We start from the raw sequence: 25,860 nt of genomic DNA on the forward strand, positions 1-25,860 counted from the left end.
AAATTCATAACAACTCTATATCTTTCTCTCTCACCTTTTGCTTGAAACACCCATCAATAATCCTTCTCCGAGCTAATGTTTATCATCATCAAAAAAAGAAACATAACCTTGATCAACCTAACATACACACTCCGCTGGTGGGCACCCCCTCCATGACCTTGTTATTCATTTCCTTTTCCTTCTCCATCGTCAAACTCCAACAAACACCATATACTGACCACCCCACACCATCCACGAAACCATTTACACATCTCCAGAAATGAACAAGAACTCTTCCTTACTCCATATTCACCATCCAACATAACCACCAACCACGCATCCACCATGATTTGTCATCTCTACCACCTACAACAACCATACCATAACACAAACCTCTAAGCTCATGACACACTTCAAATTCTCCTCACTGCAGAATGGAGTGGATGAGAGGGAAAATATGACCTTGCAAGAGTGAGATATAGTTATGTTGCATGCCAAGAACCTACCTTACGATATCTGGGCTAAAACAATGAATACGGCTTGTGAAGTTCACAATCGTATGACCATAAGATATGGAATATATGAGCTTTGGAAAGGGAGAAGACCTAATGTTAAATACTTTTATGTCTTTGGTGGCAAGTGTTATATCTTGGCAGATAGTGAGAAAAGAAAACATATGGAATTAAAGAGTGGGAAGGGATATTCCTAGGTTATTCCAGCAGTAGCGGAACATAAATGGTTCATAATAAATGTACCTAGAAAATGGAGTCTATAAATGTTGCCATTAATGATACTCCTGAAGATAAGCAAGAAGATGAAGATGAAGATGATGTATCTCATCAACATACTGATGTCCCAGTAGATGTCTTACCTAAGGTGGTCGGCATTGTATCTTAGATCACAAATTGTGAAAAATCCTCAAATTAACAATGGACCATCCATAAGAATTCAGAAGGATCATCCAATTGAAAATGTCATATGAAATCTAAATGAAGGAGTTATCACCAGATCTATAGAGATTATTGCCAACACATGTTTTATTTCAAAGATTGAACCTAAGAACATCAAAGAAGCTTATATTGATGAATTTTGGATCCATGCTATGCAAGAAGAACGATGTCAATTCAAAAGGAACAAGGTATGGGAATTAGTTCTTAGACATGAAGATATGAATATCATTGGTACCAAATGATTTTCAAGAACAAATTTGATGAAAGTGGTAATGTGACAAGGAATAAGGCAAGGTTAGTTTCCTAAGGGTACACTCAAATAAAAGGAGTAAATTTTGATGAGACATTTGCTCCAATTGCTAGACTTGAGTCCATTAGATTATTACTAGGAATTTCATGCATGATGAAATTCAGATTGTATCAAATGAATGTTAAAAGTATCTTTCTTAACGAGTATCTTAATGAAGAAGTCTATGTAGATCAACCAAAGGGGTTCATTGGTCCTAGCTTACCAAAACATGTGTATAAACTGAAGAAAGCTCTTTATGAATTAAAGCAAGCTCCAAGAGCTTAACATGTGAGGCTAACTGAGTTCCTGATCAACATTATATACAATAGATGAGGAATGGGTAAAAATCTATTTATTAAGAATGGTGGAGGAAAGCTCATGATAACCCATATTTATGTTGATGATATAATTTTTGGTGGGATGACAAACTAGTTGGTGGAACATTTTGTTCAACAAATGAAGTCTGAGTTTGGGACGAGTCTTGTAGGAGAACTCACTTACTTTCTTGGTCTTCAAGTAAAGAAAATGGAATACAACGTATTTGTATCTCAAAGCAAGTATGCAAAGAGTATAATGAACAAATTTGGTCTTGATAAGGCTAGCCATAAAAGAACTACAACTACAACTCATGTGAAGTTATCAAAAGATGAAAATGGAGTTGATGTAGATCAAGGTCTCTACAAAAGTATGATAGGAAGCCTGTTATATCTCACTGCAAGCAAACATGACATCACTTTTGTTGTAGGAGTATGTGCTACATATCAAGCTAAACCTAAGGTTAGTCATCCCACTCAAGTAAAGAGAATCATGAAGTACATAAATAGTACTTTTGACTATGGCTTTCTATATTATCATGATACTAATTCAATATTAGTAATACTAGTAAGGTATTGGATTGCATATTAGGATGGGAATGGTGATGATAGAAATAATACGTTTGGTGGATGTTTCTTTCTTGGAAACAATTTAATCGCATGGTTCATCAAGAAGTAGAATTGTGTCTTATTATCTACTGCAAAAGCCTAGTACGTTATTGCAGGGAGCAGTTGCACTCAATTCCTCTGGATGAAGAAAATGTTAAAGGAGTACAATATCGAACAAGATGTCATGACATTATTCTGTGACAACTTGAGTTCTATTAAGATTTCAAATAATCTTGTACAACACAGTAGAACAAGCACATTGACATTCGTCATCATTTTATCAAGGAACTTGTGGAAGATAAAATTGTAAATTTCGAGCATATAGCAACTAAAAAACAGTTAGTTGGCATATTCATTAAGGCTTTAGATGCAGTTCAGTTTGAAAAATTAAGGGGTGCTCTTGGAATTTGCATATGTGAGAATTTGTAGCAATCAATACTTGAAAGACGTGCAAGAATAGAAAAAATTTCTCTCTCTTAAAACCATTGTTGCACATGAAATAAGGTCGATTATTCCCATTTCAAAGTTTCTTTTTAACTAATCTTTCATTATAAGAAAGAGCAATTTACATTCCTTTTTCTATTGTTCTCATAAAAACTACTCTTTTTCTTTCTCTCAAGTTCTTCAATTTCCTTTCAATATGAGTCAAAAATCTGAAGAAGCTAAAGCAACTATTATGAAGTCTAGGGCTTATGAGTCAAAGAAGGCTAATTTTGAGAAGAATGAAACCAAGGTGGAAACACATGTTGGACCATCTGATGGAGCATCTGTGATTGGAAAGAAGTCTGTAACAAAGATGAAGTCATTTAAGAAGATAAGTGTTTGAACACATCATTCTGACTCAAAATACTGATGAAGATTGGGTTACTTTCATTGAATCAGGTGGTTGGTATGGATAGAAAGTCTGAAGATTGATAATTCCAAGTGCTTTTGTTTTAGTATGACTAGTTTTGTATGTTCTTTGTTTTGTTATTGATCTGTAATAACTCCTTAAAAATCCTAGATCTATTATGATATTCTCTAGATTTGGTTCTCAGTTCTAAGTTGTTTGATAGTATTTCTCTGGTTTTTCTTGTTTTCATGTCTTTGCCAAGTTGTGGCAAAAAGGAGGAGAATTATGTTGTGTTGTTATGTGCATAGATGTGTGCTATGGTTTGATTTTCTTATGCTCCCATCTGATGAGTTTGTATTCTCATATGTTGGAACATCTGACCTAACATATGGCCTTCTATGTGAGCATTATGTTTGTGAGCATGTGTATGTGAACTATGTTTTGAGTGTGTAGCAACAACCTTACTTATGTGTTACTTCTGTTGCCGTTATTTGCTTTGTTTGTTCTGTTTGTGGTATGCTTGTGATGCGCAGTTTGTGTTATCTTCGAAGATTTACAAAAGTTATTTTTGCAACAAAAATTCAAAGAGGGAGATTGTTGTTCCTTTTGATTTGTTGCGTTATGCAAAACAACATGGAGTGTACACGATATTTTGATGAAAAAATGACACATGTGGGATACGATATTCTACCATGTGGGCAATATCTGACCTTTGTCAACAGACCATGGTTATTGTTATTCTGAGCGAATATTTCGGTAGTGTTTCAATCAGGTGATATCTTTTAGAAATGTGTTAATTAGATTTGTTTGGCATGATTGAATAAGATCAAATTTAATTATTTAGATATTTAAATTTGAAGCAAAACAAATCAAATCTTTTTGTTAGAGATTTTGAAATACATAATCCTCTACAAATCTGGACGTGATCAGATCTTATGTCCATTAGAGAAAAAAAAACAGAAGTTGCGTTGTTATTTAAGGAGACTCAAACCCAACATTTAAAGTGTGCGCAAGAGTTGAAGATCTTTGTGTTAGGGTTTCTATTTTAAGTTTTTATTTGTGTTATTTTTTGTGCACCTCTCTAGCGACTAAGTTACATATTTAAAGGCATAGAGGTGAGTTATTTAGTTTAGTTGTAATTCAACATCTGTAATCTTTTGAAAGCATTAATCACTAGAGTTGTAATTGAGAGAAAGTGATAGGCGTTCTCATATTTAGAGGAAGTCCTAAATAAAAAGACATTGATAGTATTAGGAAGAGACATTGAACAAGGATTGTTCATTTAAGATTATTTGTATTTATACTATTGAGAAATGGGTTTTATTTCTTGGATTGATAGTCTTCCCATATATAGGTGATGTTGTACTAAATGGGTTAATAATTACTTTGTGTTCTTTATTGCTTTAGGATTAATCATCTTGTTTTCTATTACCTATTAAATTCTCATTTAAGATGTTGAACACATTATTTAGATATCTGGTCCAGCATCTATCTCCATAGAACAAAATTTCAGCCAAGATCGAATGTTGGGTCTTAAAATCTTCCGATCTCATGATATGAGAATACATATCTTAAATGATTAGACTTGTTTGTTAGATTAGTTTTATTTTTTTTAATTACTTATTTTAAATAAAGTTTTTTAAACTAAAAATTCAATGGTTAAGAATTATTAATTAAATTTGTTAAATTTTGTGATTTATAGGTTATTTTGTTCATGTATTATAATTTTTATGTTTATGAGTGTATATATATATATGTCACATTATCATTTTACCCTTTGGTAATATCTTATGCGTCGTGCTACGACCCCAAATTTTGACTACCTTGCCCACACCCCATAACTTGAAAAAAAAGCACAATCCACACATTTATATCCTCATTTGAGATAAAATATCCCGGGGAACAGGAGCCGACTGCCATGGAACCTAGTGATGCGGTACAAGAACCGTCAACAAAGTAGAGTTTTCAAGTGAGGACGAAGAATCATCTTATCAACCAAAATTTAAAAAGGAAAAGCAATTTTGAAAAAGGTTCATTTAATATTGGCTAATAACTTGGCAAGGAAAATTACATAGTATGTGTTTACAAACGCATACTACTACTACTACTAGACTACAAGACTACAATTTTGAGTCACACCTGGAGCGTTGAAATGAACTCTATCAGAACCTCTACAAACAAAAGAGAATTAAGATATAACACAGAACCCATTGTGATCTTGATCTCTTGAGTAACATTTAACATGATATCCACATGATTCAAACAACAAATGTTACAAAATCATAAAAATAGCCGCACAAAATTAGGGGGAAAATAGGTCAAGAGTTTGGAGATTTACTGACAATGGACCTAATTTTATAATATCTTCTCTATTTCCTAAATATACAGCCTAGTTGTGGTAAAATATATGAATATGTTACACACAAAATAAAACTAGATTTGGCAGGACTCGGGTGGTAATAGTTGTATTAAAAATAGCTAGTGATCAAAATGGGGAGTTAGGGAAGGCACATCAGAAACAATCAATCACCAGAGACAAAATTTGGATTTTCACTGTTCCAACCAGATGCTTTTACGCTGACAGGGCTCCTTCTTTATTTGTACTCAACTCTTCATCACCCTCATTACCATTAACGAGAACTGCACCATCAGTAGAATCAGCATCCACTACAACTTCATCCTCTTGGCTTCCTTCCTCTCCATTTTGTTCTTCGTGCCCCTCTGCATAATCCTCTTCTCCATTTTGTTCGGTCAACTGCAACAAGAGGGCATAAAACAACATAAAGTAACAGTCTAATGTAAACATTGACAATCAATAGGAGTTGTAAATTGTTCTTTCCATAGCAACGTTTAGTTTATGAGAACTCCTGGAAACAGCATTTAGAGTACTAAACAGTAGAACATACAAAGCTTTAGGTTCAGATTCGTGTAAAGTGATTTTGCTCGTTCAAATTATCATATATATCAAGGAAGTTGTAATAGTTAGTATGTTTTCCTACTAATAATAAATGTAACTAATTATGAAGTGTGTATAAAATATCACATTTGTGGAGTGCTAATTAGAAGTGTACTCAGGTCTCTTTGTGTCGGGTCAGATCAAACTTACCTGAACCAATCAAACTTCCTCAATTTGGGTCCAAAACCCCTAGCTTCCTGCCAAACCCAAACAACCCAATCCGATGACGAGCATAACAATTTGGATCCGGATATCAGGTCATGAACTATAAAATATTTTTCAAATCCCCCAATAAAAAATGACATCCTTTTCCACAAAAATCCAAACACTTTCCATCACTTAAAATTCCAACACTTGAACTAAATTGAAACACTTCTAGATTAAAACATAAAAGTCTCAACTATATAAAATAAAATAAACGTTATAATTAACTTTCGTAAGTTGGGTTGAAATCATGGACCTGTTACCCAAACTTAACTACTTTGGGTTGGTTTGGGTTCAACATAAACTATGAGAAAACCAGACGCCTTTGATTGGGTTGTCAAGTTGATCATAATGATTCGTCCCCGTGACCAGGAACACTCCTAGTGCTAATCACCATTCACCCGAGCATTTAGAAGTTCCTATTTTGCTTTCCTTATCAAGTTTGGATAGACAGGGTTCAATCCCACTCCTGTTATCAGGCTTCTAACCAACCCATTCACGAAACAACTAACCATATAGATATCGGTTGTTGCTTTGTCTAAAGAAATCATCACAGGTTTGTCAATTCAAATGATTAATTAGAAGACATCTTGATGAAGTCTTTAAGGGGAGCCTTTGACTTGCATGCCCCAGCTTGAGGGGAAACCTTGGAAAGAGCATAGTGACTGCTAGAAATATAGTATATCATTTAAAGCCTTAGGTTCAAATTCATGTACAGTGATTTAATTCATTCATTTACTTATGAAGTTGCAAGTTGCACTAGCATTTATTTACTAGCATTCATAATGAAAATAATCATGAATTGTATATAAATATCAAATCTGCTGAGTGCTAATCCATCAAGCATTCATTCTATCTCCTTATTTTTCTTCACGAGTTTTCAAGTTGAACATTTGATAACTTTTGTTTTGTGTTAACCCTATATTTAGTATACCTCATGATTAGAGTCCCCGTTCTCAAGAGGCTGATCCCCTTCTTCGATCTGCATATTTCTGAAAGCATCAACAAGGGTGACATGTGCTTTATTAGCATGGTTAACATACTCCTCTGCAGGATGGTAAACGCCCCTATAATAAAAGAATAGAGTTAGTTTGTCAAAAACATGTTGGAAGTGCTTAGTACACAGATTATATAAGTTGCAAAATAATGTAACTACGCATTTCCCAACACACCTTGTTTCTGCAGCTTTAGATTCAACAGCAAGTGCAACTTGCCAATCTTCAAACAAATTAGGATACTCCTCAGGATCAGCCAAAGATTCAGCAGCTTTTGGATTAACCTGTGCATAATGCCAAATAAATTTAAGAATTTATTTAATCAAGTCACAACCTATCTGTTAATAAGAAGTTACCTTGCCGAGATCTTTTCTCCAAATTGCCACTATCTCTGAGACCTTGCTTGGAAGATACGATCGAGCCATCAAAGCAGCCTCTGGAATCCGATTGCTGCCAAAAGCATAAGTCAGCTATGTGTAATCACCCTCCCACCACCCATTTAAGTAATGCCGTTAATGAAAGAGTACAATGGTAGAATTTTACCTTTCTACCAACAATTGAAGGCAGTCTTCAAGTTTACCCAACATGAATAAGCAAAGGAAAGCAACATTGTTCTTTCCTTGCTCTTTAGCAAGAATTGCAAGTTTTGATATTCCTTCAGCATCTCCTAATGAAGAATATAGAAGCAACAATCCACTCAAATCCATTGCATGTTTTAAACACTCCTCAGCCATTTCTAACTGCAAGAACATATAATACAGTGAGCTGCAAAAAACAAACATCAAGGGTCTTCAAAACTATTACTGGTTATGACAAGAATAAATAAATATTCAATGCCTTAACCATGCACTAGAGTCAGCACCTACAGCTCAAGAAGATCTTTGGGAGTTTTGAAGAGGAGGGGAGTGTTGTTTCCTAGTGGATTGACTTGGAATTGGATTTAGTAAAATACTAATTTATTGAAGCAATTGAAGGAAGCCACACAACATTGTTCTAAAATCGAAAGTAACAACGATGACTAAAAATGTGGTGTTTCCACAACCATTCTTTTAATGATATGGTTGCAACAAAAGAAGGGAAGGGTACCATGAACAAACATTTTTTTATTTGAAAAAAGAAAGGAAAATATTTTTTTTAAACCACTCAAATTGGTATAAAAATATGGGCGTCTGGTGGTAAAGAGTGACTGGGTAGGGTTCCCTACTTGACCATTCCATGCTATCACTTAAGAAAGCTCCAAAATAAAATGATTTGTTCATTTTACAACTCCATCCTCGAAACATGCCCCAAGCCAAAGCATTTGAACACAACTTCTAGACAGCACAGATAAACAAATTTAATTGGAACTTATTAAAACCTATATAATAACTCATATGTGACCATATTCTGCAACACACCATCAAGGTACTTAATAGGCCCACTATTATTAGGGGAAGGTACACTGGGATTGGGCATGGGTAACTGTAAAAAGGCATGAGAGGATTACAAATGGTAATTGGGGAAAAGCTGAGAGTAAGACTAGGTGCTTTTGCAGTACAGGGGTCTCCTTTTTATGGTTAGCGTCATATTTACCATTTATATTTCTATACTACAACAGAAGCTTTCTTCCTCTGAGTTTAGTGGCTATTTCAATATTAAATAGTGTTACAGTTTCACTTGTTCAATCCAATTCCTTTCAAGGGGTATCAAAGATCCTAGTCTAGAAGCATTTGTTGTCTATCATAATGGAAGCATGGGAAGGGCTGAGAGCAGGGAGCAGTCCAGCAATTACAAATTTTGATGAGAAGAGAGAGGCTTATAGGTGGGTGATCCAGATGTGAGTATTTGAAGGTAAATGAGAGTTTGGTGGAGTGGAACATTTCCACTTTCGAGTGGTGGTCTTCTTGGAAGCAAGTCAATCCAAATGAATCATGTGGACTTATGAGAAGGAGTATAAGCAATTCTAATCAGGGGTTTGGCATTGCCTACTGTGTTAGAAAATATAGAGCAAGAAAACAGAAGCAGAGTTAAAAAGGAAAAAGAGCCAAGAAGAAGACATCCCAGTGGGAAATATACACGGATATTTAGATTTGCAACTCATAAATTAAAATAAAATTGGACGTGAATATTTAGTCTCAAATTTTGGGTTGAGCCTAATTCATCCCTACAAAACCGGCTTGCAAGGTGAGAATTGCCTACACTTACAAACACAACACATGTCATATCTCTTAGCAATGTGGGACTAAACCCACCCCTTCAAAGCTAACACAATGAAGGTGTTAGGGGCGGCAATGAGGCAAGCCAAAGTGCCGCAATTAAGGCGACTATGGGCGGACCGCAGTTAAGGCGGAAAGTCCAACACACCCTCTCACGCTCGGGTCTCAATGAGCCCGAAGTGTGGACAATACGGGAAGCTCAACAATGGATCTAGGATAGACTCTGATACCATCTCACATTTTGGGTTGAGCCTAACTCATCCTTACAAAATTGGCTTGTAAGGTGAGGATCGCCCACACTTATAAACACAACACATGCCATATGTCTTAGCAATGTGGGACTAAATCCAACCCTTCAAAGCTAACACAATGAAGGTGTTAGGGCTGCAATGAGGCAAGCCAAAGTGGCACAACTAAGGCGACTAGGGGCGGACCGCAGCTAAGGCAGAAAGTCCAACATTTAGGAATGCAGCTCAGTGAATTACTACAGAAAACACCAAAAACATGGATTCTTTAGACGGGAAAAAACACCTTTCCACTAGACATAGCTAATTCTCCCAACTGTTTCCATTTAGACTCACTCCGCACTTCTATAGCAATAGCCTGCAAAAAGAGAGGATGAACATTACTCCCAACATAAACTGACAAATTAAACTCATTAAAACAAGAAATAAAGAAAATTGGATGGCCGGGTTATGAGATTTTGCAAGCCAGGTAATACAAATCAGAGAGAAGAACTTACCTTTGCAACCTCTAATCTTCCCAGCTGTATGGCAAGATCAAATCTGTACTCAGGGTCAGTAGCAACTTCAATAGCATCCTCTATCATGCCTCGTGATTCCAGGAAATGAGCCACACTACCATAGAAACAAGTATTGCAATTAGAATGGATACAACATTTGTAATACAAAATAAAACTAATTTCCTAGTAACACCGTGTGTAATAGAAATATATTATAAATCTACAACATATAAAGAATATGCGCTACATATCCCATACAAGACTATACATTATAATCATAAAAGCGTGCCAAGCAATGATAAATAATATGGAAGCAGACTAGATAGAGTCTAGACTAACATATCAAAATAGGCAACAAGCAAAGTGCCACAAAATGCAAATTAATAATAGCCTTTGCAAAACCAAAAATGCAAACTAACAGCTTATAATCATATCATATAAATGTCAAAAGACTCTCTCTCAACCATATAAGATCCACTTTTATGTCACGGCAGGTTGACATTTTACTCGGGATCAGACCAGAACAATTTGTGCATAAAGATAGAAAGGGCATGTAGTGCATGACAATTATCTACATACGCATTCTGTTTTTCAGTAAGTACATTTTCATAATTTTATACAGCATAACCCATTGAAGGTAAAGCATTTCTTTAAAACATAATTACAAAATATGAAAGGAAAGGTCATTATGCAACAAAGAAACCCAAAAAAAAAGTAAATACTACCTATTATGATGCCCTTTTGGAATTGATGGTAGAATTTCATTAGCCCTTTCCAAATCACCACGCAACACAAGAGTCTTGTACTCAATCAAGCTTAAAAGGAGCGTGTAGCCCACAACACTGAAGAACAGTCGGAAAAAAGAAAAATAATCAAGATTACATCACAATATATTATGAATAATGCAAGCAGTTGTCCCACTTACTTGAATTCTTTGTCAATCAAATAAACCCTACTTTGGCTGGCAAGATATCCCAACAAGTACATTGGACGGTCCAAGTGAAACATTGTTGTTACCTATATTCATTTATGAACCAACAGATTTCATATGATCCTTGTATTCAACAAATATTTTATTTATTTGATATAAGAAGAAATTCATTACGACAAAGAGAAGATAATTACAAAGAGTTCAATAAATAAATATGGAGTTCCTTTGAAGCTAAAAGGAAAGAGTTAATACCTCGCCACCAACACAGTAATTAAGCCTCCAAGAAGAATTGGTATAGATAAAACAATCCCCAACCCAGACCCCTGTCCTGACACGTTCACTCATTTCATGAAGGAGCTCAAAAGCATCTTCAACACCTTGCTCATCCACAGATCCCCCGCTATCTAAATATGATGAAACAACATCACGCTGCAACAGTAGAAATAAAATGTTTACCATGGTTCACCACCAAATATTAATTCAACCGAATAGATAGGGAAAGCATAATCCCTTAAGAGAAAGCGAAAAACTATAAGAAAATCAGGTCAATCAGAAAACTCACATTATACTTTAGAATGTAGAATGATGCATCACTAGCAATCGCCACTAGATCACCGCTATCAGCCCAGTAGAGGTTCTGACCCAACGAAAAAATAAGAAAATTTACAAGAAAAAAGAAGGGGGCTAGGCTAAAACAAAAAAAGCTAGGGATCAGTTTGATTGTAGAAAATTTTCTGTTTTCATATTGCTTTCAACTTTAATCACAAAAATGTCCAATCATTTTCACAACAATGGAAACAACTTTTATTATTTTCACTGTTTAATATATAAAACTTTGAAGATAGGATACAAAGTGCCATATTTGTAATTAAAACAGAAAATAAAATAAAAACCAAACAGACCCTAGATATCACTGCATGAAAGCACTTACTTTCACATTCACATCAATGCGCCTAATCAATCTGCATTCAGCCCAATCATAAAAGCAGATAAAATCATTTGAGCACATTGCCAATACAGTACCACCAAATATTCGTTCTGCTGAAAAAGTCGGTCGGATACTCTTCTTTTCCTAAAATAGGAAAACATCTTGACTTCAATTAAAACATCCTAGAGAAAACTTATTTGAGTAAGCAGACAGCAAAAGCAATAAGAGAATTTTATTTTGAGAACCAAGTCAGGATTTCTATTTAGGAAAATCAATTGCCAGCATAATTATTTTTGTTTGGTCCTTTCCATAAATAGAAAATCAATAAACAGACCCATTTTACTTGCATTTTAAAGAAACATTAAGGATTAGTTGGTTGTTACCGTCATTTTGATCTTCAATCACAAAATGGATAAAATAGGAGTATTTCGAAGTGAACTTCAAACCTGGAAAGTTTTGCTGAAAATTTTAATCTTTGAAGTACTTTCTCTTACAGCATACTCTCCATCCGAAGACCAAACAATTTCCAGAGCTGAACCAAATGACCTATTTCTCCATGCCAAGGCAGTATATATAATAAATTCACCATCTCCACAAACAACAACAAACCTCCCATTTGGATTGTGCCTTAAACTCTGAATATAAAAAAGAAAATCACAAGTCAGTCAAAATCATTTTTAAAAACCGGACCGGACCGGACGGTGAACCGGGAACCGGAGGGGTCACCGGTCTGGTCTGATTGTTGGATCGGATAAGCTATTGAACCAGTGGAAACCGGCCAAAACCGGTGAACCGGCAGGTTAAATGCTTGTTTTTTTTCTTGGACAAAACGACACCGTTTTGATAAAAAAAATTTAAAAGTAAAATTAAAATATAAGTAGACTTGCTCAAAACTTATTTGAAACAACTTTCCCTCCTTAGAAATAAATTTATTAGACAAGTTATTTTGTTATTCAGTATATATTGCAATTAGACTTTATTCAAAATTTATTTGGATTTGTACATTGTACTATTTTGTTGTGTGTGATGATTATGTTTAAAATTTGAATTTAAAGAATGAACTTGTGAAATTACAATATTTTGAAATTTTGTAGGTGGGGTATTTTTTTTAGAGATCGAGTCATACTGGTTTAATAACTAGTATATAGTTTTGTTATAGAGATCAGTTTATTCAACCGAGTTATCCGGTTAATCCAGTTTAGTCATGCAATTCGACCAGTGACCCAGTGGTTCGACCAATGAACCAGTGACCCAGTACCCTCACCAGTTTGATGACCGGTTCGGTTTGTTGACTTAAAATACATGAAGAAACAAATTAAAAATGGTAATTGAAGCCAAAAAACCTGGATTAAGCTCATTTTCGAAAGTATAATGACTACACAATGATAGTTCCATATTTCTTGTCATTAACTTTTGAATTCACAACTCAGAAGTTAAATAATATTTTTTGGTCGAGATCACTGGCATTCGAAAGTCACATTAAACCCTAACTAATCCGAGTTAAGCTGGATGGAAACATGTAAGAGGGAAAAACTTTCCCAGCACCTATTTTTATCATCCTCCCAGACCTTGATTAAGGAAAACCTGAACTTTATTTTAGAAAATACTCATTAATAACCAGATTATATACTGCAGAGGAATGGTGATGACCAATTGAATCCTATAAAACAATAACAGACCTTTTGCATACAGTATTAAAATATTTAAAAAATGGCCAGGTTTAATAAAAATGAAAAGAAATAAAATAAAGAAGCTGAGATAAATATATCAAAATGCCTGAATTGCTAAATAATGTAAATATGCTTGTTTCCTAAAATCTGTTAAGAGGGTTGTACAACGTGAGCACAATTGACAACTGCGTAGATAGGTAATGCAAAATAAGGAAACAAAATAGTAAGATAACGGGTATTCACTCACTTGTGGATAGAGATCACAGGTGCCCAACTCCTTAACAGCCAACGATAACCTTTCTCCATCAGCAATCTAAAAAGCACAGTATTTGTCTGTCATTAATAAAAAAATAAGTTTTCATTTCTTGCTCGCATATTATACTGCCAAGTAAATAAGCACATACCTCCACATCTGCTCCTACACTCCTTATATTGACAGTTTGAATCTCATTATGCTTAGCCCAAATGACCTTCCCGCTGTTGTCCATGCTAGCTACAGGTTCTTCTCGGCCAAGTTTGACCATTATAGTTCCTTCATCATAGCCAATCACAACCCTACAAAGATAGATGATTTGGTAATGTAGGTCATGATGGGGGATCAAACAGAAAGATACTAATTTTTTAAGAGAAGAAAAAGTGAAAGAGACTCTGCATCTATCGAGAGGTCAAAGCAAACAGGATCGCATGAAATATAAAAGAAAACAATGTTTTCTAATCAGATATAAATACTTCATTTTAGAGGCCATACTTGACACTGTAGTCTCAGTGAAAATGAAATGATTCAAGGGCCCAAGTATGAAACTCAGAAATTACTTGCAGATATTTTCTTAAAAACCAAAAACTCACCGACGTGAACCTTTCATGTATCCAATAGCCCAAACTCTTTCGAGACCATAGTTCAATGTGTTCTCAAGCCTGCAAGCAGATTCAACCGCCATAACATTTTAAAAAAAAAATTGACTAGAATATATGCATAATCTCAAGTGTAACATGGAAAAAGTAAACAAAACATAATATGATAGAAGAATTAGAAAACACAATCTAGTCTCTACTAGTCAGAATTTTAACATTGTCAATTCTCAAGTGCATGTCAAATTTGGACATAATAGTCATCATAAGATAGCTCACGCAACAAGTAATAGTATCATAGTTTTTTTTAATGAAAGGACAAATTTGGATGAGGTCTCATTCTAAGAACAAAAGTCAACCAAAGACAAACTATTCAAGTTCCTATAAGAGAGTGATGACATGACACAAAAAAGCATGAGGAATGTACCAAATAGAATAAGACAAAACTCAACTCGGTATTCTGTGAACAGCATCAACATACCTATAAGTTGTTGAATGCCAGATGCGGACTGTACCATCCTCGGAGCCAGTAATGATAATAGGAAGTTCAGGATGAAAGCATACAGCAGATACATTGTGGGTGTGACCATCTAGAGTCTGGACACAACTTTTGGTCTGATAATCCCATACCTGTTTCACATGTTATATAGGACTATTAATTGTTGTGTATATACATACACATAAAGGAAAACAAATCAATGGGTAGACGAAGAGTAAAGAAAACAAAAAACAGAAAACAAACCTTGGCAGTGTGATCATCAGAACCAGTAATTAGATAAGGTTTGTCGCCACCAGTAAAATAATCAACGCAATTAACTCCCTTTTGATGGGCATCCAGCGTAAAATTAGGGTCAGGAGAACCAAGATTCCATATCTGCAAGGGGAACATAATGATGTTTATGCATAATATTATTGCATTGACACATGTAAATAAATAAAAATGCCGGAAAAATCGGATGAAAAGAACACATCTAAACCTTTATGGTCCGATCAAGAGATGCACTGGCAAAGGTGTTTGTATCTTTAGGGTTGAATGTCACTTGCATGACATAATGAGAATGTCCCTCAAATATCTGGGTACAGATCCAGCCTTTTTCCCAATCCCAGAGCTTTATGAGCATATCGTCAGATGACGATAGCACATAGGGAAGGGTAGGATGAACAGCCACGCACCTAATGTAATCTGTGTGTGCCTCAAATACTTTAACTTTATCCATTGTGTTGTAATTATATACACGAATAAACATATCATCTGCTCCTGCAACAACCCACTGTTTCCGTGCAATAAACTTGGCTGACCTAACTGCAAAACGATGATATATTTAAGACCAATCAAATATATGAAGAAAACAATGGCTTCAAGCAAATGAATCAAGAGGCAGATTTAGAAACAATGAAATAAGCAGACTGAAAGAAGCTCACGCACCAGGTAACTCAGTAACCTCAAAAGACTTAGCCATGGTCTGAAATAGAAAAAAAATTGAAGTTAATTGCACAAGCAAAATTATTATAGAAACTTATAAAGAATGTTTGCACAAAGAAAGGCCTGTGAAACAATGTATCCCTGAATCTATGATAGAAAAAGCAAGAAGTATACGCCCCCCCACACACAGAACATTAGTGGAACCAGCAAAATACAACATGCAGAATATACAATTGTACAAGAGCTAAATTCTTCCTAGCCAGTGATATATCTTCTTTGGATATATAAGAGGGGCAAAAAAATTGTAGTCAATGCTGATAATAAAATCTAAAAAAGCACAAACCTCCCCACACTAAGAAAATGTACTTCAAACAGGTCAACTAACAAAATGCACCTCCTCACGAATAAGTACATCAACCAAAATGCCCAAATAAATCACATGGTATGGGGAGGGAAATGATAAGATAAACAAAGAGGAGGTAAATCAGCCTATTAGGAATTTTAACCCAGGTTCAAACAGGTCAGCCCAAAGGAACTTGGCGCCGCTTGTGCTAATGTTCTTGGGAATTCCTTCCAATCAATTTATTTACTGGGGTAGTTTTACAAAACACTACCCAGTCTAGATATGCTTATAAGTATAAAATGCTACAGTAATTTCTGACAAGTCTTCAACAGAAAAGATCACTGAATGAGCTGTTTTATTTACTAAAAGATCACAATATAAATTGCTACAGTTCAGAACTTGCTACATGTATTGAGTCAGAGTCTTCCTTCTACCTTCATATAAATTTAGAGGTTTATGAGGACCAGTTTTAATATGAAGGAATTTAGAGGTCTATGAGGACCAGTTTTAAGATGAAGGAATTTATTTATTTATTTGTAACTTAATATACAAAGGTAGATAAATCAAATACTACACCGGTATCTAATATAAATAAAAACTCATTTGGTGGTCTAAAATATAAGCAAATCTTAACTAGTTTTACCACATAAAATGATGTCATTCCTAATATACCTTTCGTTTAATATGATTTAATTTTTCGTTTTCCAATAAAGGGCAGTTTGGATAATAGAATTACTTTGTTGATTACATTAAGATAGTATCAGTTAACTAAAATTCTTAATTAGAGTGTGCATGGGTATTTTACTTGTAAACGAGAGGAGTAGGAGTAAAACTTTAGAAGAACGCTGACATTTTGGACAACACTTTCGTGTAATATGAGTATACACTAGTTTTTTTCTTAAAAAAGAAAAAGAAAGAAAAAGAATATGTGGCTGCTCTAAACATGAAGAAAGTTGTAACAATAGTTTTCTTCATTCATGAATCAGAATGCAAATGGTAGCTTGTCTGGAGACAAATCAACAAACACCCGTGTCTGACTCAAGTATCAACATACATCAATTATATTTCGTAATTCCCTCCCTTATATGTTCTAAGTTTTAACAAACATCTACAACAACAACAACAAGCCTTATCCCACTAAGTGAGGTCGGCTACATGGAACAACTTTCGTCAAACAATATAAAACATCTGAATTATAAAAATTGACGCACCTGAGATTGGTAGTTCCAGATACAGACAGTCCCGGAGTATAAACTCGCTAGAATCCTGCATTAATGATGGTAAAATGATGCAATTCAGCAAAAAATCCAAGTATCCACTATTCACATAGATGGAACACTTGAGAAAGACCAAATAAATGAAACCAATTCCAGAAAACAAGAAACAAAATATAAACATGGCTTAGAATTTTAAGTTTAGTTTCATCTCATTAAACTAATTCCAAAGAAGAAATCACAGGTACATTACCATGGTTCTGTTGGATGTAGATCCACAGACTTTACTCTTTCTGATCTTTGTGCAAGCTTTCTCTGATCAAATTATCAAATTACAGAACATAAGTTTAATCAATCAGAAATCTAAACATTTGCACTCTGTTTAGTTGCTGAGAAATCTACTTCATAGCTAATTAAACATTTCTCAGCGAGCAAATATAAAAAATTAAACTCGAATCAAAAGCTAAAACAAAAGTACCTTGATTTCAAGTCTGAGAGGCTGCAGAATCAATCAAACAAAAAGGAGTCAATGCACAATTACACATTAGAATAGATCGCAAATTAACTAAAATTGTTGAACTAACAAAGCAAAATCATGAGGCAGATCCAATTTCAATTATAGAAGCACGAGGAAGTGAAATTCGAAGAGTGGAAAAAAGCGTAATATGAAAAACATGAAATCGAAGCAAGCGAGTTCCAGATCTAAGGTTATTGTGAACGGTGAAACGTTATGGTTGGGGAAAGAGATCGATGAGGAAACTTACCATTTCTGAAGATTGGAGAAACTAGCTAGATTTGATTGAGAATGAGAAAGCTCGTTGAAGATCCAGAAGCGAATTTGGAAGAGCCCTAGAAGAGCAGAGCAGAGTACAGATATGAAATCGATGGGGGAAGAAGGAAAGAAGGGAGTGATGCTTTGCAGTTGTGATGTGGATTTACGATAATGCCACTGGGACAACCAATGAATCAACAAATGAGATAGTGAAGTGCAATGTAAGGAAAGAATGGAAAATCAAAATTGAGACCTATATAATGGTAGTAAAAACTAAAACTATATATTACTATTTTAATTGAATTTGTTTTTTTTTTACAAGTAGGAAAAGGAAAATTAAAAAAAAAAACATGAAATTATTTGGAATATAATGTTTTATGAAAATTAGATATGAGAGTGATGATTCTAAAAGGAGACTCTGCAAAATATCGATATGTCATCATTATCAACCACATGTTTTGCAAGATAGTCGGCACAAACATTCATTTCCATAAGAGTATGAAATATTTGAACTCGTCATTTCTTAGAGAGAAACTTTTTAATATTGTGAAGAATTGCAACATAGTGATGTCAAACATTAATAGACTCTGAGATAAGTTTGATAGCAAAGTTGGAGTCAGAATAATACATTAGGTATTTAATGTCAAGTTCTCGGACCATACGCAAACCATGGTATATCGTCATCAACTTAGCATAAAGGATGTTGGAATAATCAATATTATCCGCAAAACCGTGAACTCAAGCACTATCAGCATTTTGAATCAATCTCTGAAAACCTAAAACGTCAGGATTGTCGGGATTACTGTCATCAACATTCAGAATCAAACTACTACATTTGTGTGCATTCCACGTGATCGTTCTCGTTGGATGAGAGAGATTATGACTGAGAAAACATTTAGATAACAAATTTTCATAATTCACTGTGATAAGTTTCAAAGTATAAGAAGATATCACTTTATTCGCAAGACATTATTTGTTCCTAGCGCGTCACGACCATCAGCAAACAGCCAAAAAGATAGAACCAACATCGATGTCATGTCTAATCCATATAAATTATTCCCTTGGAAGAATAGTTCATCCGAGAAGTCAATAGATTTCCAAAAACGAGTAGCAAATTCACAGTATCTCAGACAATGTAAAGTCGTATAAGCGTCTTGATTGCATCTAGTACAAAGATTCGTCTATAGTATACCACGATGACACAACATTAATCTTGTAGAAAGGGACTTATGTAAAGTCGTCTAAGGGAAGAATTTCACTTTTTCATGAGCAATGATAATCCACATCCACTCCTAAGAGTTACTAGTTGTTATATTCTGAACAAATTCAAGTTTGTTGAGCCAATTAAAAGTATCTCAAGCAGTATATATACCATATAAGCTTCCTTTTCAGGTTAACCGATCAAACGCCATAAAATTCAAACAAATGGGAAGCACTTTCAGGCGATCACAAACAACCGGAGGAATATTAGTATATAATGAATTGAAGTTCCATTTTTCATCCAAGTAAACATCATTCACTCGCATTTCTAGATTGTGGATATCCACATAAAGAACATGCTCCGCTAATTTCTCTACTTTATACCAATTGGAAACCTAGAAAGAGGAGTTCAAATCCCCTAATCTAAATTCAAAGTCATTTTTAAGAGCAGATAGAGCTTTCATAATTGAATTCCAAGTAATTAGTCCTGGTTTCTTTTTCATATTAAGGAATGTTTCTTCATTTATGTATTTATGCTTCAAAACTTGGATCCATAGAGAATCACAATCCTATTGGAGACCCTAAACCAGCTTACCCAACATAGAAGTATTGGTCTTTATTGCTTTCCTGATTCCAAGACCACACAACTTTTTGGGCTTAGTGATTCCATTTCATCCAATAAGATGCACACCACAGTTTGAAATAGCTTTCCACACAAAACTCTTAGTCATCGTATCAATAAATCACAAGTTGGTCGATGTAACCATGCCACTTGCATATAATAATCTGGGATAGATTTCATGACAGGCCTAACCATAGTCAAACGACCAAACTTGTTTAAGAATTTATGTTACCAGGATGTTAACCTCTTACTGGTCTTCTCCCCCTAGGAACTCAAAGTCCTTACGTTGAATATGACCATGCAACATGGGGAAAGTCAAGTATTTCTCTAGAGTAAGAGTTTGTTTAACACATGTGTTGGAGACAATTAAATCTATTTCACTCCTCTTGGTGGTAACGAAGAATAACACCTTTAATTTAGCAACATTCACTTTAAGGCCAAAAAACATGGCAAAACGATTCGAGATATTATAAATGATATGTATCTATAAGTTAGAAACCTTCATAGAAAGAATAACATCATCAATAAAAAATAAATGTGATAGAGGGGGGTCATTACGAGATAACCTGACTAGTTTCCATTAGCTTTCATCGATTACCTTGATGATTATTTGTGACAATAATTTCATGCAGATAACAAATAGATAGGGTGAAAGGGGGTCACCTTGTCATAATCCTCTAGTCGAAACAAAATTTGATAGTCGTCTCTCATTCTCAATAATATACATAGAAGAGCTAGTTATATAGTGCATGATCAACTTTATAGGAATGAGAGTGAACATGTTTCACTTCAAACAAAATTCCAAGAAATCCCAACTAACATGATTGTAGGTATTTTCAAGATCTATTTTGAATACCATGGCAACTTTTTTCTTTGTAGATTTACGAATATGATGAATTTTTTGTTGGAGGATAATGGCATTATTAGTTTCCCATTTTACTAGGCAAAAAAACTACTATGGAGGGGTCATACTATTTGATTTAGATAAGGGCATAATTTGTTAACATAATCTTCGTAATAAGCTTGTAAATAGTGTTACACAAGCTAGTGGGTCTGAATTCCTTAAAATTTTGGGGACAGTCTACCTTAGAAATTAATGCGATAAGAGTCTCTAAAAGAGATAAGTGAAAGCTACATGTCACAAAAGCATATGATATAAGTTGGACAACGTCATCTCCAACTATATGCCAAAACTATTTAAAGAAAATACTCTGGAATCCATCAGGGTCAAGCACCTCAAAATAGTGTTGGGCTTCTTCAATGAGGATGGAAGTCGTAGTTAAGCCACCCACACTAGTGAGGAGTATAAAAGGTGTAGGTAAAAAGATACATTTAAAAAAATCAATGTTTTTCCTTGATTATAGTGTCATCATTGCACCAAACATCGTTGCAAAGACGAAGACCATGGACTTTATTTCTCTTATGCCTGATTATTGTCTTGGTATGGAAAAAAAATTGGTGTTACAATCTTCCAATTTAATTAAATCATCTATAACCTTTGATACAAATGAATATCACTTTGCTTAAGGGTTTCATCATACTCTTGTTGGAGATAAATTAGTCTTGTTAAATCTATTATCTCCAAATAGTGTTGGATACCCCTGAGTTTCTTCTTAATGTTATGCTTCTATTTGTTGATATTGCCAAAAGTTTGCTTATTGAAAAGGATATAATCGTGATGTGAGGATTTCCCCCAGGTAGTTTAACCTATATTGGAGTATTTCAGGTGAGTGATTTAAGTTGCCTCAAACCTAAAAGGACGCGACTTGTGGTATTATATGGGAATTCCACACCTAAGGAGAATGAGGTTGTGATAACAATGAAATTTATACAATATCTCAACATATGTATCAAGGAAAGCCATACGCCAAGCAACATCAGCCAGGGTCTTATGTGTGATACCCTAAATCCCAAATCTTCTTTTTTAGATATAAATTGAGGAATAATTTATATGACAAATAACATTAAAAAGACAGGGTATCACACATTACTCATAACATACATTAGAAAATTCATATACTTGGATAACATGTTCAAGATTCACAATAAATTATTGAAAAGCAAAAAGCAAAAAATTCTTTTAAATTGCAACCCCATCTCTGATGTCACTATATCATAACTTTATTTAGACTCAATCCCTAACTGACTAACATACGCCAGCATCATAATACACATAAGACTAAGATGGCCTTCTACGCCATCTTCACTAGATCACCTCACAAAGCAACTATTCCTCAGCCTTATTTTGAGTGTATCATGTTCAAAGGTACATCATACAAACAATAAAGCAATGGGTGAGAATACATTTTACAAAAATAAACTATATAACAATAGCAAGGTAATACAACACAAATATTCACAATCGTCATCACAGTATGACAAATACCATGTTAATTCATACAATCACCCATCAATGTTATGGAATGCATGCTAACGTATACTCTGTATGCATATGGTGCCAAACATTGAACTCATAGTATATTCATGGAAGTACATGTGGGACACGCTCCGTACTATATGTCGCATCCGCGAAAAACAACCGGCGGGCTGAAACAAAAACAACACAAAGCCGCCACCGTGCGTTATTTATCCCAAAAGAGGGAAAGGAAAGCTCGAAGTAAACCTGGAAAAAGCTTGGTCTCGCGACCAAAGAGAATGGGATCGGGAGTCGGTTACGCAAGGGGAAGGTATTAGCACCCCTCACGTCCGTCGTACTCGACGGGATCCACGCTCAAAAGAAAGAAAAGGTTGCTAAAACAAACATCTCACACACAAGAAACACAAGTGGGAAAAGGGGGAAGAGGGCTCGCTAGGACATCGCATCCTATGCCTACGTATCTCGTCTGGAACGAGAATCAGAGCTACCGTAGTTCGGCTCACGCACGCCGAAATAAGACACACACAAACTCAGGCAAACATGGAACCCGAACGCCAATCGCTGGACTTACATCGGCTTCCGAACCAAACAAACCCACACTGGAAACCAGATGCCACTTGATGGACTTATACCGGACTCCAAGCACACAACAAGAGGATACGGAATGCCAATGGCTAGGCTTATATCCATCTCCTACACACACAAGAACAAACAAGCAACAAGCTATTAAGGAGTCGGGAACTCGAGCCTAGCAACTGTCAAGCAAACACACACAAAAAGAAAAAAAATGCCCGGAGAGACCTCGCACGGTCTCCTGCCTACGTACCTCATCTGGTATGAGGATCAGGGCGACGTAGTTCCCCTGAACGGGAAAGAAATTCTAACCAGATACAAAGGGAGACACACTACTAGGGAGCTGTACTTGAGCCTAGATGTTATCATGCATCATTGCCCTATGTTATGGTTTCTATCTACTTGCACAACAGCAAGCTAAACCTAACCAGGAAAAAGCAAAGCATGCCAGCATCAACAAAACAAATCAAACATTCACAGTTAGCACACACTATATACAGACAGATGTGGGCTCAATCAAGGGTTAAGTTGCAAAAGCAACACAACTGTGTCAGGGTGATGTTAGCTCTTTACCCTGACATTGAGAGTCAGGGTGAAGCCAGATGAAAGGTGAGTGAGGGGTGTGCTTCACAGCTCTTATCCCTGGCTAGGGAGAGCTTCAGACAAATGAGTGTGGGTTCAGAAAGTGGGAACCCTTCTACACTCATGACTCTGACTCAACTGTACAACTGTACATGGATCTTGGGTTAATATCCCAATGCATCAACACAGTGGTGTGAGCAGAGGGACGACTCAACAAGAATAGCAGGAGGTGGACTACACACCTCTTGTGTCTGCCAATTGCCTTAATCAAGGTCTTTTCCTGCTTGGGGACAAAAATAAACAATCACAACCATTGCCTCTTAAGGAGGACTTCAGACAGGTGCCTGGCCAAGTAACAGGCCAGGTCTTCCAGACTACATGGAGAAAATAAATTCTACCTCAATTGGTTTATACAACCAAGCAGCAGCACAGCAAGTTCTCAAAGAACTATTAGCTACTAATGTACCTGAAATCAATCAAATATAATCAGTATACCAATCACAAAGTCAAAACAAACAGTATAAGAGCCAACAGACAATGCAATCAATCATCTGTGCAAAGCACAAGCTCAAAGCAAGTGAGCTAAGCACCCTACAAAACAAACAAGTTAGTTCACAACAAGCAACCAAACTCAATCAACTTGCATTAATCTCCTTAAAGCATTTGCCTCTTAACCTGAAAAGCCAAACTCAAATATGAGAACCAAGACCACTAGGACAAGCCTAGGGTCAAAATGAGATCAAAAATCCAAAACAGCAAGTGAAAATTAACCAAAACCAAGATTAATCAATCAGGAAACCAACCCAAGTGATTCCACATTCAAATCATTCATCATTATCATTTCATGAAGGAAAAGGCACAACACATGCAATTTGCAACCTCAAAGGACCAAACAGAATGACTCAACTCAAATCCATATCAAAACCTTTCAATAAATCCCCAAAAAATTCATGACCAAACAGCATCCATAACATGTCAGTCATGCCAAATTTCAGCTCATTTGGATCAAGGGAAGTAGGTCAATGAAATTCAGAAAGTCAACACAAATTCAAGCAAGCTCATACATGGCATCAAAACAAGCATCAACTTCCATCAATCATAAAACAGAACTAAAACATGATAAATGAATGAGACCAAAGCCAAGATGCTCTTCAAGATGTCTACAATGCACATGCCAAATTTCAAGTTCATACAATTAATAACCAGAATTTCACAAAGCAAATACAAACATGTATTACAAAAAATCAACAAATGACCAAACAGGGGGGAAAATTCCAATCAAATAGGAAATGCCATAAAAAATTCCAGAAACATTCACATGTATTCTCAACATCCATATGCTCAATCATGCAAAAATTTAGCTCAATCCAAGGTCCACAAGCATAGCAAATAAAATCATGAAGTTGACATAACATAGTGTGACACACATTGTCACACTCAACTTGATCACATCATATCTACCAAACTAGAAACTCAAAAATAGCAAACTATACATCAAAATCACCATGAAATAGTCAAGAACATGCATGTAAAAGTTCATGAATTTCTAATGAAGCATCATCATTTCATGAATGAAAGAGTAAGCATGGTGCACAAAAGACACATTCAAACAATCCCTAGGCAAATATTTTTTCCACACGTGCACAATATGATTAAAAATAACCAAAAAATCTAGCACATCACAAGGAGAATGGCACAAAAAATTGCATCAAATTTGGATCAAAATTGAAGGAGTTATGATTTTTTGAAGATTGGTGATCAAAATGAAATAAAAATTGAAAAGGAAAAATGAAATGAAATGATTTAATATGCTGGAATGGCAAAATTGTAATTATGAAGCAGCGAAGACAAAACGCAACGTTTCAATTTATTCCATGGCAAAACGTGATTGGCTCAGGCACGCGGGAAACAAGAATTTGAAAATGAAATGGAAAAACACGGATCAAAACGCGTCCTAGAGCTGTTCTTGAACATTCATACATTCATCATTTCCAGAAAATTCATCAAGAACAAACAAGCACGAAAATGGACAAATCGCATATCACTGAACTCGTCTAAACATGTACATCAACAATATCACCATGATTTAGCCTAATTCCTATCATGCTAAGCAAATCGATCAAAAGAAGTTTTCACATCCAATCTTAAATTCCAGATTTCTCACTCGATTCTCAATGAAAATCAATTCTACAAGCTGCATGCTACTCTATGAACTTAGATCTACACAAGCCATATCATGATTTTAGCAATTGTTGAAATCAAAATCTAACCTTATGATGATGCAGTTGGTGATTTCGCGCGTTTCAAAGTC

At 35.3% G+C, this 25,860-nt stretch overlaps 1 protein-coding gene across 1 annotated transcript; it reads right to left on the bottom strand.

Moving 5' to 3' along the window:
• Positions 1-5,169: 5,169 nt before the first annotated feature.
• On the bottom strand, positions 5,170-18,427 carry LOC127107660 (coatomer subunit beta'-2). Its single transcript, XM_051044969.1, has 24 exons — positions 18,188-18,427; positions 17,902-17,922; positions 17,677-17,738; positions 17,421-17,475; positions 15,870-15,906; positions 15,421-15,746; positions 15,186-15,317; positions 14,925-15,073; positions 14,441-14,509; positions 13,999-14,149; positions 13,842-13,907; positions 12,371-12,559; positions 11,928-12,068; positions 11,559-11,633; positions 11,249-11,425; positions 10,991-11,082; positions 10,791-10,907; positions 10,066-10,180; positions 9,855-9,926; positions 7,672-7,868; positions 7,485-7,578; positions 7,306-7,412; positions 7,068-7,200; positions 5,170-5,728 (listed from the first exon to the last, which is right to left on the bottom strand). Exons 1-24 carry the CDS (start codon positions 18,188-18,190, stop codon positions 5,546-5,548), a joined length of 2,763 nt encoding a protein of 920 aa, XP_050900926.1. The 5' UTR covers positions 18,191-18,427; the 3' UTR covers positions 5,170-5,545.
• Positions 18,428-25,860: the final 7,433 nt, after the last annotated feature.

Source organism: Lathyrus oleraceus, chromosome 7 (assembly GCF_024323335.1).
Source record: "Lathyrus oleraceus cultivar Zhongwan6 chromosome 7, CAAS_Psat_ZW6_1.0, whole genome shotgun sequence".
Classification (NCBI taxonomy): Eukaryota; Viridiplantae; Streptophyta; class Magnoliopsida; order Fabales; family Fabaceae; genus Lathyrus; species Lathyrus oleraceus.